The sequence below is a fragment of the Mercenaria mercenaria genome, chromosome 12 (genome assembly GCF_021730395.1).
Source record: "Mercenaria mercenaria strain notata chromosome 12, MADL_Memer_1, whole genome shotgun sequence".
Lineage (NCBI taxonomy): Eukaryota > Metazoa > Mollusca > Bivalvia > Venerida > Veneridae > Mercenaria > Mercenaria mercenaria.
The window spans coordinates 12,138,546-12,157,225 of record NC_069372.1 but is presented as its reverse complement, the minus strand read 5'-3'; the positions used below and the strand labels follow the sequence as shown (position 1 = coordinate 12,157,225).

At 33.4% G+C, this 18,680-nt stretch overlaps 1 protein-coding gene across 1 annotated transcript; it reads left to right on the top strand.

Annotated features, from left to right (window-relative positions):
* The first annotated feature begins 1,059 nt into the window (after positions 1–1,059).
* LOC123535040 (uncharacterized) lies at positions 1,060–8,496 on the top strand. Its single transcript, XM_045317561.2, has 6 exons — positions 1,060–1,409; positions 4,032–4,119; positions 5,143–5,319; positions 5,560–5,633; positions 6,929–7,025; positions 7,752–8,496. Exons 1-6 carry the CDS (start codon positions 1,101–1,103, stop codon positions 7,961–7,963), a joined length of 957 nt encoding a protein of 318 aa, XP_045173496.2. The 5' UTR covers positions 1,060–1,100; the 3' UTR covers positions 7,964–8,496.
* The last annotated feature ends 10,184 nt before the right edge of the window (positions 8,497–18,680 follow it).

The following is an 18,680-nucleotide window of genomic DNA, read 5'->3' as shown; positions in this document are numbered from 1 at the left end:
TGACTTTATTATAATGTAAACCAAAATTCTTTTGTCATACAAATTTAAAATGCATAGATGTTTACAACCTATACCATTTTAATAATTACTTTGCATTTTTTTCATGTTTACCGAAACCTTATCTGTCAGACGGCCAAGTTAACTTGTCAGACTTGCAGCATAATCTCTTAAAAGTGTCCTCAACCTTGATCTACATGTATATAGTAATCTATAAACAACAGCGAGACTCGTGTAAAATGCATTGCTTTGTTATGCTGTTTGCTGATAATCATAGTAAAGGTTTTAATTATCCAATTATAATTCATGCACATCACCTCATCTAGCAACAATGAAACATTAAAATCCAAGCGGTGCTTTAATATAGATTTCGTAATAAATGATGTTCAGACCAGATCAATATCAATTAAGCAATGAAAGTAAATGAAGTATTTCAATAATGAAACTGGATACATTAATTCGTTTACGACTTGCAAAGATTACCAAAATTAATCTAGATAAATATTCGAACTGTTTTATTTTTAGTAAAACAACAGAAAGTTTCATGCTTAATTGTTCTGTCACATAATGTCTTTCTAAATTAAAAACTCACTTTATACGTTTTGAGTAGAAGATGGGTAGGAGGTAGGCAAGGTCAAACATGAAAGCATATTTCGATGAAAATTTGTTATTATTTGCATAATTTGGTCAACACGGATGAATCAAGTTTCTCATGCAACAGCAATTCAAACAGAAAACAACCAGGGTATACTAAAAACATACATTTAAACAAAGTTTTGAACATTTTTATTGTTTGAATGTTGGAAATAAATTAATCTTGTTCTAAATACAACTGGCAAGATATTATTGCTCACTAAGTGAAACTTGATTTTGTTAAACTTATGTTTTTGATAAACTTTGATCGATGCATAGTTTCAACAGAAATGTTATCAAAAAATCTATTTGGATACGCACCGTTGAAATGTATCAATATTTGATGAACAACTGAATCTCGTCACATGGATCACTTCACATGTATTTTCTAGGAGTCGCCTTTCATATTATACCTGACAGAGACGTATTTCAGCCGTGGAGCACTTGCAAATTACAATAACAGAATTACAATGATACCTTTATACGAAATATATTTAGCAATCTGTTTTACACCGGCAATCAAAGCAATGACGAAAGAATTTCAGTTTGGACACTGGATTAAAACGGATTATGCAGATAATTTTGACGTTCACACTTTTGAAATCATGCTACTTCAAAACATTAAAGACTGCATTGAATTTTGTAAGACAAGGAAACAATGCCAATTCTTCAATTTCGATCATCAGGCAAATGTTTGCTATCTGATTGGGGGCAACGGCACTTTCGTCTCTGAGAAGAAACCAAAATTTAGTTTCGGAAATAGGACTGATTGGAATATGGTAAGTAGTTTTATATTAAGGTATTAGACCCGTAATAGAGTACCTCCTTTTCGAAGAGTATTTAATTCCTACTATAAACCTACTTTGACAGCAATTTTCAAGGGGATGTAGGTTCAAGCCCCACTGGGGCCAAGTTTTTCCCCTTATTTCCCTTCTTTTGTAGTAATTCTTTCAAGACTTATTATTGATTTATTGTACAAATGTGGAAAATTTTCTTTTGATGAGCGAATTCTTGCTGTTCAAAGTGTATTTACCTCTGAAACAGAAGGGGTAGAGTTAGACATCTTTAAAAATACCGAATTACCTGCGGTAAAACTTCTCTTTTTTTGCCTTCACACTTTAGATTACATATTGTGGAAGAAATTTTGGTAGGTTTTACTTCTGTCCCAAGGTAATTTTTGAATGAAGTGAGCAAACTTCAAAACAGACCCGCTGGATTTGACCTTATTTTTTCAATGTTGGAGTTAGAATTCTGTCTCATTAAATCCGTTTACCTGAGGTACCCTAGAAAAATTGATATTGACAGTTTTATCTTGTGTTTTATAATTGTTTACCAATAGTTTGATGTTTCTTTTGTCAAAATTAATGGTGTAATGAATTCTCTGATTCTCTGTAGTAGCCAACATTTTGAAAATTGTCTATACTTGAGCTTGAGAAAATACCATAAATTATACAAAATTTATAAAAAACGGCACGGTAAAAGTTGTTTAAAAATTGCATCACAGTTTGAAACACGGTCAACTTTAAGAATATACCAAGGAAATGCCATTTTTTTAAACATAACTTTTAGGTGTCTAATGCCTTAAGATATAAAATCAACATAATTATGAGTCAACAGACTGACGTTTGTTTTGTCGGGTTTATCGTCGCACCAACACAATCATAGGTCATATGGCGACTTTCCATCTTTGATGGTAGAGGCAGTTCCCCTTTGTGCATTATTCTTCACTGGCGGGCACTTTGGTAGAATCACTGACCATCCGTAAGCCAGCTGGATAGCTTCCTCACATGAAGAATTCAGCGCGCCGAGTGAGGCTTGAACCCACATCGGTGAGGGGCAAGTGATTTGAAGGCAGCGACGTTAACCACTCAGTCACGGTTGGCCTTGCACTTTTTTCTGTAATAGGTTTTTCCTTTATTTCTTTTTATTTCAGTTATGCCTCATTGATCGTCAAAAAAGATTTAGATTCTGTTAGTCAGTTTGGACCCCATATATTTTTCAAATTACTTTTGTTCTAGATATAAAAAGTGCTAGAGTGTTCTGATATGGACATGGTTTGGTAAGGTAATAAACATGCACATGGTTCTTGTATTTACAAGAGTGCTTTACGTACTTTGATTTTTGTAAAATATAATGGGTTACATACATGCATCGGTAACGAGTAAATATAAACAATGGACTGTCTAAGAATCATTAGAATGATGAATGATAGTCGATCTTAGTCATAATACTGGTGTAGAGAAGTATTTGATGGGTAATTGTTATTTCTTATCGATTGGAATCCTCTCGAAACTTGTAAAAAAATTTCTAAAATTGGACAAAGCTCGGTGTCTTCGCCATTCACTTGCTGCTAAACGGTCAAATATAAGATTCGGTGTAATTTATTTCACTGGTATTTCCTGTTAGTAGTTTATATTCCAAAAAGGGAATTTTTCACAGTTATGACCGATTAAAAATGTTAGCTAATAAGTCAATATACCAATAATTCAGCGTTCTCTGAACATATCATTGTCACAAAATTGTTCCAGTTTACGTAATGATGTCGGGCAGAGAATTAGGGTGTACTTACACTGTTCAGCAATAGATTCTGCTATTAAACCGAAGTAGTAGAGCGTCTGCCTTAGGTGTAAGCGGTACTGGGTTAGAGTCCCGGGCAGTGCTTAGTCATTTGTATTCTGTTACAACATGTTTTAAAAGGCTAACAAGGGGAGCGGTAGTCTATGGTTTAGTGGTCGTGGGTTCGAGCCCTTCTGCGGTCACTATCATGACTTCTCTTATAACACCAGTACCAACACCAGATTTGAATTTCAAGGTCTCAAATAATTTTTAAAAAAGCATATGGCACGATCTTTTAAAGAATATATGGTAATGTGATATTTAAGTTTCTGGGAATATATGGTCAGGTGATGTTTATGTGTACTACATGGCAATATTCTAAACGGCATAAACTAGCATTAGCATATACTATGCAATAACATTTTTGCAAAAATTCGTGAATGTCATAATATTTCTTGAAATAGTTTTATCACCGATAGTAAAGGGTTTTAGTTTAACCGTGGGACAGATAATGAATAGCTTTGTGTCAGAGTGGTCTACAGGAGAAGTTAAAAAGTATTGAATTTATTTTTGGATATGCTGTTATAAAATATAATGTTGTTTCAGAGACAAAATTTAACTTTCGTTTAACAGAAATGCGCATTTTCATAGAATGATAGTAATGCTTACAGTACTGATTGAATTAAGTGTGCGTATGTACATGCCACTTATTATACTATGAGTATAACAAAATGACAAAAAGACAACAAACTTCCTAGCAAGACGGAATGCAAATTCCTCGAATACCAAGATAATAGATAACATTCTTAAAAAGATAAAGATGAAATTCTTTCATGTATCGGCAGGCAGGATATGAAGGGTGTGCTAACTGCAGTGATTACGGTGTTTGTAAGAAGGGGGATGACGGTAAATACTCTGTATGCCTCAACTCTGGTGAGTATTTAAATGTAGATTGGAAATCTAGCATGTGTATGAAAACTAAGGACCAAATTATTACAGATAAGACTCTTGCTATTAAGTGAGGTATTAACCTGCAAATATACCCCTAAGTTTGTGATAACATTGGTACAGTAGTAAGTTAAGTTACATGTATATGCTTTAGGCTGGAGTTACATCTTCTGTTAAATGTATCAAGATTGCAGTGCATACCCGGAACAAAATTTCAACACACCCTTATTTTGCAAAACCTTAAGATATATCTCTACAAAAAGTGGTATCATTTATTCTTTTAAATTTAGTTTTGTTCTAAATTAGCAGGTTTGCAAAGAGGGGCTTTTACCAATTATTGATTACATTCACCATTTGCAAAAAAAATGGTGTAAAGAAATTGTTCTAGTTGTAAAATAACAAATTTTAATTAAATGTACTTGTTCACCATTTCGAAATCTGCCCACAATTACTGAGATTTCAAAATAATACATGTATATCGATTTTGAGGTATTTTCCGGTCAACATTTTGTTTACATTATTTGTAATCTTTATAAATAGATAAGACACATGCCGTCAATCCATGACTTCTGGTTTGCCTAATTATCTTATGCAGAAAACATTAAGATTTGTTTTAAATTACTTCAGAAGGATTCGGCAATGGAATTTCTTAGGTGAAAAAAAATTCTTTTAAAGAGAAATTTGTAATTTATGATTGAATAATCGAGAATACGCTTTTGGTACTTTGCATTTCAATATTCTTCAGCATAAGTTTTTGTTTTCTGATGTGTTACATGAATTCGTTTAAAGCTTTAAATGACTATTTAAGTACAGATAGAGTCAGTTTTATCTAAACGTTTTTAATTATTGTTAAGGAAAACCTATACGAGATCAAATTTTGCTCTGATATTTGGTATTTGATCTGTCTTATCCTCTGATCGAATGGTCTAATGCTATATGTCAACTGAAATGAATATTGTAACAATATAGCAATATGTACATATGCATACACTGATATTCATTTCGTAGGATGCGGACCGCCTGAAAAGAAAAATAATGCGAAAGTACGCGGGAACATGTTCTCAATCGGGGATAAGATCCAGTATGAATGCAAGAAAAGATACAAATCAACCAATGAAGTTTCGATGACGCCAATGTGCAATCAAAATGGAACGTGGAGTCCAGTAGACTTTGAATGCGTTCTTGGTAGGTTGTTATTTCTCTTGATACTTTGCGACAGTTTCTGTGTAAAATGCAGACTTTTTATAACCGTAGTGTAGACCAGAGCAAAGATTACCATGTATTTTTGTAAGACTGCTTTTGTGCTTTACTCAATTGTATAAATTTAAGACTTCAAAGGTAATCTTGAAAATATTAAACGACAATAATTTTAAGAAAGTCTTAAAATTCTCTAATTTATGTTTTTTTTTAAAAAAACCTTTTCAGAAGATAACGTGTATAAGCTCAACAACATATTCTATCAAGTTATTCCACATGCGCAAAGCTGGAATAAGGCTAAAGTATGTATATATCAATTCTAGTTAAAACGCAATAAAGGAAACATAATCTTAAAAATTCACCTTAATTGCTACAAAAAGAAATATACATATAGATTACATTTAGGTATAACGTACCTCTACATACAACTGCAAACTTTATTTAACTTATTTTAGTTCATTAGCAAAAAAATATTGAAGCGCATCTGTATCATTACTAGGTGGATTTCGAACCAGCGGCTCTCTCGATATCTGACCAACAATTAAAATACCGCTGTCCTTGTTGAGAATGTTATAGATTTATCTGCTTCCGGAATAAAAGAGGATCTTCCGGTTTGTCCCTCTTTTTTGCCGCTATATGGAGTTTTTACCGGTGAAAATCACAGCAAAAATTGATGAAATCGCAGACCACAGCAACAGAAAATCAAAATTTGTTCGTACGTACGAACAAAATTCCAAATAAAATTTACAAATTCTTGTTCATTTCTCACATTTTCAAATGCAATTTGGAATTTTGTTCGTACGTACGAACAAATCCTGGCTGTTCGTACGTATGAACAATAATCCATATTCCGTATTATTTTTCAGTTCTGACATGCTGTTCAAACAGCTCAGATTTGTTCGTACGTCCAAACAAAATTCCAAAATAGCTTTAAAATTTCTTTTTCATTTCTCACTATCATTTGTTCGTACGCATGAACAGCCTGGATTTGTTCGTACGTACGAACAAATGAGAGAACTGAAAAAGAATTTATTCTTAAAAAAATGCAATTTGGAATTTTGTTCGTACGTATGAACAAATCCTTCCATATTATTTTTCAATTCTGTATTCTGTTCAAACAGCCCAGATTTGTTCGGACGTACGAACAAAATTCCAAACTGCTTTAAAAATTCTTTTCATTTCTCACTATCATTTGTACGTACGAACAGCTTCTTTCTGCTTCCTTTATTGGCTGAGTAATTTAGTATAAATAAATCATGGCGTTGTTCTGCACAAGTATCATTTTACTAATTCAGGGTTTTGTTCTGTGTTTGCTTAGACAACTATTTAAATAAAATATATAACATATAAACTATGTCGGGGCTTCAGTTAATGCAGAAGAGTTTTTAAATATTGTAATTGTTTCAAGAAAATAGGTCGCTCTTTGTTTTTAAGATTTATTGCACAACTATAAGGTTCGTCAGTTAATAATAATAATAATAATAATAACGATATAAACGCCAGAAGACCTGAAGCATAATTTAACTGATACCTTATCAAAAGACTATAAATATCTTTGTTGTGAATTGCTTACAGATTATTGTTGGAATGATTTTAGGAAACATGTTCAAGTATTGGTGGATATCTGATTGACATTACGTCTCCAGAAGAACAGAATTTCATAGAAGAAAATTTAAGAAATGATTACACTGCTGGTAAGCACTTAAACATCTATAAGCCATTTTGTTATACTATTACTATTGCGTAACAGGGATTTATCACTTGTGACAAACCAATGCATAATAAATATGTGCTGTGATAACCCTTTACCAACCGTCGTGTAGTCTGTTTTCCGAGCACATATATACCATATATACACAGCTATTAAAATTTCATATGGAATTTATTAATTGAATAAATCTTCCTTTTCAAAACAAATAATATGTCCCATCGCTTCTCAAAACAAAATATTCATACGCATCTTGACTTTGATAAGTATTAACTTAAGAGGTATGCAGCTTGCTAGTCAATAGATGTAAGAAATTAAAAAGCCTGATACGTAAGATCAGGGCTCTCGCAATAGTTATGCTATCATGTCTGATAATCTAACAATTTAAATTTAAAACGCAGGAAATGGATGCGGCTACCTTTAATGCCATACCTTTGAAATAAAAAAACATTTCATCAGTAGAATTTGTATTTTGACATCACTTGTTGCCATTTCAAAATGAACAAGCATAACAAACATATAAAATGCTGGTCTTAACGTCGTTAAGAGGGAAAAAAATGCAAAGATCTATTTGAAAGTAATTTCTTCATATATGTAATTAGTTTCAACATTCTCTTTCAACGTAATTATTTGTCTGGAAAAAGAATGAGCGATGGGAACATTGTAAAACCAAAATGTTTTACAATAACATTATTTTTTCACTTAATTACAGGTTTTCATTGCTACTGGACAGGTGGAAGACTAATGGGCGGGGTATTTCAATGGCTAGATGGTACTTCAGTTAATAGCTACACCAACTGGAATCCTGGAGACCCTTGCTATTGCTCTGCCGAACAGTGCCTAGGCATCGATATTTCATTTAACTACAAATGGAATGACAAACCATGTACATGGTCGTGTAACCCAATATGTGAAATAAATTAAACATACGCGGATCAGGTCGAATCCTGCTTCTGCTTCACCGGAGATCTGATACCCCGTAGATGTTATTCACCAGAGATTCGATAGACTGGACAAGAATGCCATATATATGTGTACAATAAATTAAGAACTTGAATAAACTTTCTTTTCTGTTACAAGATGTTCAATGTCTGTATTGATAGCTTGGTACTTTTTTGACTGAGGCGACAAATATTGAGTTTCTTTGTATAGTCAGTTTGTTCACTTCTTTCTTTTTATCTCCGGAGGAAAATGGAATGAAAAAAAAAATTTGAATAAAGTGTATCTTAATCATAAACATGTAAATCATCTCGCCTGTACAATTGCATGTTACATGAAAACTGGCTATTTACTTTCATTGTTAGTACAGTGAAAGTGATTTATATTTCCGGGTAGAAGACTGTCTCTGCTTCTTCTCTTAGCCATCTGCAATTGTATTAAATTAAATGTCTATGAAAGTATTTGAAGAGTTATTATCAGGATATCAATCTGTAAAGTAATAAATGGAGATAATTGTTTATTTACATGTATATGAAAGATGTATGTCCCTAAATCTGTTGAAATTTCCACTTTGCAATACAATTGTATTTTGATTTTTAAGTTGCTAATGACATTATCATAACATAAATAAATGAATAATTAATTTTACTTTAATCACACTCAGTCCTGTATTATTTGAAAAGCTTGAAATAAGATCTCATTTGCAGTCTTAAAATAAAACGGTCTTGTAACAGTTAACGTACTTAATCTACTGGTTTGTTTAGCACAGTATTTCATTTATGTAATGGCGGAAAGTTAACCTAACCAGTATTCCTTGATTTTCTTCCAGTACAAACCTGTTCTCCGCTAGTAACTACCAACTTCCCAACATGAATCAAAGGTGGAGATCGAATGATTTCAGACACAATGTCTTTTTGTTTGTTTGTTTGTTTTGGGTTTAACACCGTTTTTCAACACTATTTTAGTCATATAATGACGGGCAGTTAACCTAACCAGTGTTCCTGGATCTATATTTGGCAGAATGCTATGTTACTGAACTGTTTAACATGTGTCAAAAAGTAGGTTTGACTTATTGATGTACATATATTAACCATTATATCTGAGAGAGAAAAAACAGCACGATTTCAATTCAGTTTTATTATATTCATTTAAACATATCTAGTGCGCATGTCATGTAAAGCAATTATTTGCTAAAATAACTTCTAGTTTTCAGAGGTAGTACACATTTGTATTGTACATAGCTACAAATAACATACAGCTACTGTTTATACCCATATACATGCTATGTTTATGTTTACTTAGACAATGTTAAGTAATAATCATTTTCTTCGAAATATGATTTTGTGTCTATTATACCTCTATTATTGTTTTACTTCCTAATGATTATTATTTTTTTGGATGATTACATGCTGTTTCACTCCTTTCTCATAAAAACATGCGATTAATATTTAAAATGTCGTTTGTCTTAAGTTCAGAAGAGCGTTTCAAATAAAACTAATAAGCATACCAATATTCACGCAAATAAATTTTTGTTTTATTTTCTCTTACAAAACTGTAGTCTATGTTTTTCCAATGTTACGGTAACATATTGTTAACTTACGAAAGTGTTTAACATTAATTTTGTGTGACAATAGATTCGATCTGATTTTGATTTATCAAAATATAATGTATTGCAAATATGCGCTTCCCATTTTATAAACTGAACTGTCTGCTTACTTAGTTATTCTTAGTACAGTTCAGCATTCGAATTGGAGCATGTGTAAAGAAAACTTCCTTAGGTCAGTCATTCTGGATGACACTTTTAAACGCGTATCGTATCAAGAACCATTGTCTTATCTTGCTGTTGCCTTAAGCTGCATACAAAGTAGTGTGAACATACTTCTGTTTCCCAAACGGACAGACTAGTGGAATGCCAACCGTAGGTTCAACCTGCAAATTACAATTAGAAATATAAAAAGAGATTTTGAAAGAAGTCGCGTTATTATAAAATAATTAAGTATTCAATGCCTAGTTTTTAATAACCATTTCCATACATTGAAATTTTACCGGATATATCTTCATATTGACTTATTAATTTTCAATTAATTAAGGTACTAATAAATTGTAATATATCTATTATTCATACATATAGCGACAGGTAAAAAATAAATATTACAATATAACATGCAATGGTGCCCCAACAATAGCAGTATAATATCATAAAGCTCTCACCTGTGAAAAATAATTTTAGGTTACTAGTATTAGCTTTGTATCGGGAAATATGCAAGAGTTATTCAGCGGGAAGAACGAAAAGATCATAATTTTTTTATTACATACGCATCTACATGTATAAATATAATGTAAAGATTATGAATTTGTTTAATAGCCTGAATCGGATTGACAATACTGAACTAAATAATTAAACTAGTACAACAACACACAATAAACACCCGATATGAAATTCAGGTGTCGGTGTATGGAATAATATTGATTTTCCGGTACCATTGTAACTTAACGGGTAATAGAAACGAGTATGAAATAATTGTTTTACACTTCAGTTGCGAAAAACATGTTAAAATTCTTTTCATTCTTTATCTCTGACTATTAGTAGCAGATAAAGGTATGGTCATTAGGTAAATGCTTTGTTTAGATGAAATGATACCACGGTCGTTTTTTTTTGTGATGCTGTAATGTACGCCTTTTACACAGTAGGCTATGCTTTCACATTCACGTTGTACAAGCAATAGCAATGTGGGGAATCACATGATCAAAATAATCTCTAAACCAAAATAAATTTTGGAATAATATAAATTGATATTGAAGCAACTTATGCTATAAATCTAAAATATAGCCTATCATATGGCAACATAGATGTTTCCTAAAACTACATAGATTTCAATCAAAATCACCTTCTGATTATCTGGAACACTTCAAGAAACTGAGTCTTCATATTGTCCGCAGTGTTTGTAATTACAGGGTGTCTATGATTATTGTCAACTGCACAATTATTTAACAATTTTCATTGATCATATGATAGGCTATGTTTAAATTTCATATCTTATCACGGTACAAAATTTATTCATATTCTTCAAAATATTACTTTGGTTTAGAGGTTATTTTAATCATGTGATTCCCCACATAGCCGTAAACGTATATTGTCTCAGCTTTCACACAGTAAAAATAAAAACCTTTTTGCTCATGTGCCTCTTGCGTGAAGCAATTAATTGACCATTAACATGTCTCCCTATGTTTTACTACCATTGTCATAAGGTCTCTAGAATTAGTGTACATGTATATCCATATCAGAGCGTTCATTACGCTGATATATGATATGTAGAAGAAAGTTTAGAATGCATGAGAGCAAAAAATGCAGATTCACTTTGGTAAAAATTGGAACACTACGTACATAATGTAGAACCGACATAATCGGAAATTTAAATAAAAGAATACTGAATTAACGGCATGATCCCAAAGGAACATCAGTAATTAACTGAATTAAGAAGCGGAGCGACTATCTATACCTGTATAACGGAACCTCTACGCTGATATTGTGATAAGTAGATGCATTGGAAGCATAGAACGCCGTCAAGCGAAATGCCGTCTTATGTCATATTTTCCGTCGTAGCGCTTCTCCTTAAGGGTTCGATGGATATTTGATGTCTTGAAACTTGAATATCATCAAATCATAGAAAGAAAACGTTGTATGACACGAATATTGAACAGATTATAAAATAAGTATATTATTTTAAAAACCGATTGTCAATTTTTTGATAAATGCTTGAATTCCCGAAAAGGGTCCAAGTTTAGGGGCCATACTTCTGAACAGTGTACCGCCTTTAAAATCTCACTATTGTCAAAGAAATGTTGCTCATCTTCGTTTTGAAGCATTTGCAGCACTGTACGAGTGCTGAAATTTCGAATGACAAGGGTAAACATCGTTTTCAGGTAGTCTGAAAATTGTTCATTTTTATTTCTATACAAATGAAATCGTTTGTCAAAGGGGGACAACATTTTGAAAATAAATACGAGACAGTACGAATGACTAGAACGTTGCTCGTATGCAAAACATTATAAGAACTTATTTTCACGGTTTATAATTCTCTTCTTATTGATTTTAAAATCATTTCCATTTCATGAATGTGATTATGCACATTTGCTTACAATAGTTGTTTTCCTTTGATTTGATGGCAAATGGCAGTCTGTCAAAATGTGTATGGTAGACAAATATAAAAAAAAAATAAGTAAATGAATGACAGTCTTACATATTTTTTAATTTTAGGACTCATTGTTCTATTTGTCCGTAACATTTCACAGTTTTTCATTTACAAACTTTGATCATTTAATGGCTTTCATGAAACAGACATGATTATCCCATAAAAAAGATATTATGAACCGTAAATTGAACGTCTCACAATTGTCTTTAAATGGACAACATCTTTACAAATAAACACTGTCCAATACATGTTTAAACGCATCGTCCCGTACTTCTCCAAACATCAAATATTCACAAGAATTTATCCCGTTTAAAATAGAATTTCATTTGTAAAGAAATAAAGAAAAAATAATTTTCAAAATTGCTAGAAAAAAGGATCAATCTTATTATTCGAAATTTCAGTACTCAAATGCATCAAAGCAAAGATGTGCAACATTTCTTTGAAAATAGTTAGATTTTAAAGGCTTTGAACTGTCCAGAAGTGAGGCCCCTTATCGTGGTCCCTTTTCGGGAATACAAAAATCTATCATTAAATTGACACTGGAATTTTAGAATAATGTACCTATTAAGTAAGCTGTACAATTTTCGTGAAAAACAACTGTTTCTTTCTATGATTTTATAATGTTCCAATTTCAAGACGTCAAATATTCATCGAATCCTTAATAAAACTCATAAAATTATAACCAAATAACAGGAGAAAAGAAGAGAATGTTCATCTTACGTTTAAGATCATATAAGTATAAGAACCAATCTTATTTATGAATGAAATGAGTACTGTATAATTATATCTGATAGCTACGTGCTTTTTTGCAATGAGGTGTTCAATTAGGGAAACTGTGGTCAAGACTATGACTTCTTATATGACACCAGTACTGGAATTCCAGGAAGCGGAATTGAGAGTGGTTCCAGTAAGCTTGAAGCATTCATCCCAATTGAGCTAAAACAAGTTAGTATAAACTAAACAAGAAAAATACTGCGTGTAGTAACAGAACTGAAATAAAGCATTTGTCATGTATCAAATTTCATGAAATATTCACTTCACGTGTATGCCTCTCGTCCATACGAATGTCTGTAGGGTAACAATGTAACAAAAAAGTTATAATGAAATACAATAATGACATCAGGAACAATTATTAGAAAATCAAGGTGGGTGAGATAGCAGTTTCGGGTCAAGGTCAAATATATGTTGTCTTAGAAACTTGGACTATTTTATTTCAGGGAACAAAGTTCACATTCAACAATGTTTGAGCCTGTTTCTAGTCATAACTTGTTCACACCTCCAAATAGTAAACAGTACAATACCAGGGTTATAATCATTGATTTAGCCAAAATATGCATAAAAGTTTGTGCCCTGTGTATCACAAAAAGTATTTGACAGAGAGTCATAAAATATTAAAGGATTGTTACATAGCATTGAAGTTGTGCACCTGTTCTTCTGTTTGGATTTCACTCAGACGGGACAAAGTTATGATCCTTGACTTACTTAAACTATACATAATTGCATGTACATTTGCATCTTTAGAATTAATGAATCAATTTCCAGTAACCAGAAAGTGGTGACTTATTCTAATTTGTGCGTAGTAAACTATTAAGTGAGCAGGTAATAGCTAATTCATAAGTAAGTTTTAATAAATTGCAACTTTCGAGGAAAAGAAAGAGATGTAGCAAAATATCGACTTTGTCACGAATTTAGGTGAGACAACTGTAAAAAAAAACAAGAGATTTGAGTAAATAATCTACCGGTAGTTTAAATCTGTTGTTGCAGACAGGGACGCAGTAAAATTAAATAAATATCAAAACATAAAATAAAGTCTTAACTTTTATTGAACTGCAGTGAAAAGAAAGGAAAGCAGTGATTCATTAAATACGAAAGTATCAGAGATATAAATAACTGCATGAGTTTCACGAATTCCATCTTGAAAAGAAAAAGAAAAAAGTAAGATGCAGTATGCTGTAGATATAGGGTAAATCGTTGTAAATGCACATGTTTATCGAAATGCATTTTACACTTTTTAAAACTGAATATGAAAGAAATGCTAATTTCAGCTAAATAATATTTTTGTGCATGAGTTCCTGACAATGTTTGCCACTGCCACATACAATGAGAGGATTTTATTGATAGTTTTACTTTTATAGCATTAATGAATACCTACACTGAATATCTACGTAATTGTATATGGAAGACTTTTTATCTAGCCTTCGCAAACAATGATGAAGAATAGCAGCTTGTGAACGACAAAAACATTAGTCGTGCTGATCAGTGCGTGATTTCTTTCTCAAACATCCAACCAATTATGCAATTCCAAGATATGTTTTCGACGTGAAGAGGAGATGTATAATATACGTATTTTCTACTATTTCAAATGCCATCTAAGATGTTGAGACTTTGTAACACTATGTGAGACGCTGTAGCTTATTTCTCTTAACACTGTGAGATTGTACATTTGTATAGGTTTTAAAATTTTATTCGTTATTAGTTCGTTCGATTTTTCACATTGCTAATAATAGCTATTGACTTAGGAACATGTAGAATTAAGGTTATGTAAATTATATTTTGCCGAATAAACTTTGCCTTGACTTGACTTGTATTAAACAAGGTCGCACAGAGCGACACCGCGACTATTGTTTTGAGATGTTGTTACACATTATCGTTGAGGCACGAATTACATTGGGGATGAGTCTAGCGTTGCATTACTAAAAGCATTACTGTCGTGTACACATTTTAACTTTTAAAACTTGACAACCATTCCACCCGTTTTTAATTGACTATAACATGCATGGATAAGATACTTTAACCATATAAATCAATACACCTATCAAAGTTGTTGTATGAAATCCAATATTTTAATTAAGTGAGTTTGCTATGATTTAGGATGTGAATAGGCAAAATTAGCTTATAATAAATGCATTATTTACCGGTTGGTGCCAGTTCTTACCGGCTTGATTCGCCCATACCAGCGTTCCATTTAAACTGATTCCAAAATGGGAATATGGGCTTTGAAGTCTGGATAATAGATTCTAATTTTACTTTCTTGATTGATGAATATACTTATTGTTGATTAAGAAAGTGTAACAAAATTAAGAACAATTACACAAAATAAGTAGAAAACATAAAATTTAATGCCTGATTATTTTTCAGGCAGTAAAATGCCTTACGTTTTAATTGTCATGGTGCGTAGCGAGTGTGGCAAAGTTAAATGTCGCAACGCCGCTAAATGTCGCAGCCACCGTTAAATGTCGCAAGGTTGACGTTAAATGTCGCAACCACCGCTAAATGTCGCAAAATCGTCTGCCGCTAAATGTCGCACCTTTAACGTTAAATGTCGCAAAAATTTGCCCACCGTTATACGTCGCAACACCAACGCTAAATGTCGCACTTACTATTTGACACTATGACTTTCAATTCCTTGTGTATATTTACTTTTTTGAGGGAAGAAAATTAACAGGTTTATGTAATACAAATAATTATCTTAATGATAAGTGCTGTTACGTATCGCAACAAGAGGGCCTTGTTAGTCCTAGTTCGCTCACCTGAGTTCCACACCTTGCTTGAACAGTCACGCAAGAAAAATATTTGTGAAATTATTTTGTAATAGGGCCAGTGTTTTAGGATAGAAATATTCTGAGGTTTCTTCTAACTAAATACGATTTGGTAATAGTGTTGTATGTTTGTGGGTGTTGGGTATGGTTGGGGAACGGGGCGAATAACGACACAGAAATCTAAGACACAAACACACAGCACCAAGACAATTAATAGAAAATATAAATATTTTAATTTTTCAAGAGGGTGTGTGTGTGTGGGGGGGGGGGGGGGGGGGGGGGGGGGGGGTGTTATGTGTGGGTAGGCGGAAAATTAGGATAATGAGGGGAATGAGACTAAACCAAACAATTTTAAGAGACTATAAGTAAAATAATATCAAAATTCCCGCTTTACCTGAAAGAATGTACAGAGGGCCACATAGGATCTTTCTCCGCCATTGAAGCTTAATAGTTAGTTACCTTATGACTTTAAATGTAAACCTCCAAACAAAGAAATAGAACCCATGGCTGATTAATAGAAAATCTTCGTTTTCTACAGCTGGTACAAAACAAAGTCTTCGTGTCGCGTAGTTGAACATCCTGTTGTGTAACAGGCCTAGATTGTTGCCCGAGCCGATTACCCCAACCCCAAACCCCACCCTTGTTGGCTTACTAGTGACTTATACTCATCAAAGTTGCGCCCAACTATTTTGGAAATAATATTTTCTCAAAATGTAGACCCAAAACGCCCCAGAGGCGAACATTTTATACTTATATTTCAAAATTCCTCAGGGGAGAGAACCCTTGACCCCTTAAAATAGGGGGGAGTACCCCTCGAGTACCTTAAAATTAAGAAAAAAAATGCGCCAGAGGCAAACATTTTATACCTGGTTTTCAAACTTTCCCGGGGAGAGACCCTGAGCCCTCGAAAATGACAGGGATAACCCCTGCCATAAACCGAAATTTTGAACAAAAAATGCAATAAAAGTCCAGCATTCCATACTTGTATATAACCACGTAAAATAAGGGAAGTGCCCCTCTAATACGTACCTAAAAAATAGACAAAAATGCACCACAGGCCAACATTTCATACCTGTATATAAAAAACTTTCCCACAATTACGGACAGAGGAACCCTACCGCACGTCGCCAGTGACGCTTTTGTTTTAAACTGGTGCCCACCTCCCAACCTCCCATCCTCCATCAACAATTTCTGGCCCCCGGCCTATTGTGTAACGAAATTCAGGTCGACTAAAGACATGCGATACAACGCGCGACAATACGGAGCGCGAGCTTACTGTCTCATGAGCTAAACAGGACTCCATAGAATTACATAGTTCAGACCTGAAGTAAATCTAGTCCTGTGGCGAGTACCACGTTAGTGCTCAAACCTTTAGATATTAAATATATAACGTATGTATGGTGCGGAACCACTGAAAAGCAAACGTGCAGATTAGAGTGAAAGGTCAATTCAGCCCTTCCCAAATCAAGCATGCGTTACCCAGTTTTATCTCTAAGTTGTAAAGACTGTTTAACTTACCATATTTTGCTGTGCGACATTTAGCGTTGGTGTTGCGACATATAACGGTGGGCACATTTTTGCGACATTTAACGTTAAAGGTGCGACATTTAGCGGCAGACCATTTTGCGACATTTAACAGTGGTTGCGACATTTAACGTCAACCTTGTGACATTTAACGGTAATTGCGACATTTAGCGGCGTTGCGACATTTAACGTTGCCACAGCGAGCAATTCACAAATACTTGACATTGAACATCAATACGAGTCAAACCTTAGTATCAGAATTACAAAACAAACAGAAAAATATCTATAATTTGAATGATAAATACATAAATATATATTTGATACATTGAGAAATAGCACGGTTTTAATGATGCCTATAAAATGTGCATATGTTGTTATTTCAAAAGATGACTTTATCATGAATTGATGGTAAAATGTGTATTTTTTAACTTTCTGAAATTGTAGCAAAACGTAGTCTTTTATATAAGTTTGTATTAACCCATAGCCTGTTGGCGGTAAGTGATTCTGCCTTTGCGACCAGTGCAGACCAAGATCAGTATGCACATTCATACAGTCTGATCATGGTCTGCACTGTTCGTCATTCAGTAAGTGTCGTTTTGGTATGCACACCTTTAAACAGTTAATGGTACTGTCCAAATTGAAAAATGGACCAGTTCATTATAGAAATTTAGCAGGGCAAGGGATAATATGATTTAAGATATTGGCTAACAATTGACAGGGGAGTTCGGGTGTCCTAAACCAAAGTGTCTGTGCATACTGACTAAAATTGAACCGGAGGTTCCAATCTGCACCTGCAATCTGGCGAAATAATCCTATTGACTTTATTATAATGTAAACTAAAATTCTTTGTCATACAAAATTAAAATGCATAGATGTTTACAACCTATACCATTTTAATAATTACTTTGCATTTTTTCATGTTTACTGAAACCTTATCTGTCAGACAGCCAAGTTATCTTGTCAGATTTGCAGCATAATCTCTTAAGAGCTTCCTCAACCTTGATCCACCTGTATATAGTAGTCTATAAACAACAGCGAGACTCATGTAAAATGCATTGCTTTGTTATGCTGTTTGCTTATAATCATAGTAAAGGTTTTAATTATCCAATTATAATTCATGCACATCACCTCATCTCCCCCTGGAGACCAGCAACAATGAAACATTAAAATCCAAGCGGTGCTTTAATATAGATTTCGTAATAAATGATGTTCAGACCAGATCAATATCAATTAAGCAATGAAAGTAAATGAAATGAGCCGTGCCATGAGAAAACCAACATAGTGGGTTTGCGACCAGCATGGATCCAGACCAGCCTGCGCATCCGTGCAGTCTGGTCAGGATCCATGCTGTTCGCTTTTAAAGCCTTTTGAAATTGGAGAAACTGTTAGCGAACAGCATGGATCCTGACCAGACTGCGCGGATGCGCAGGCTGGTCTGGATCCATG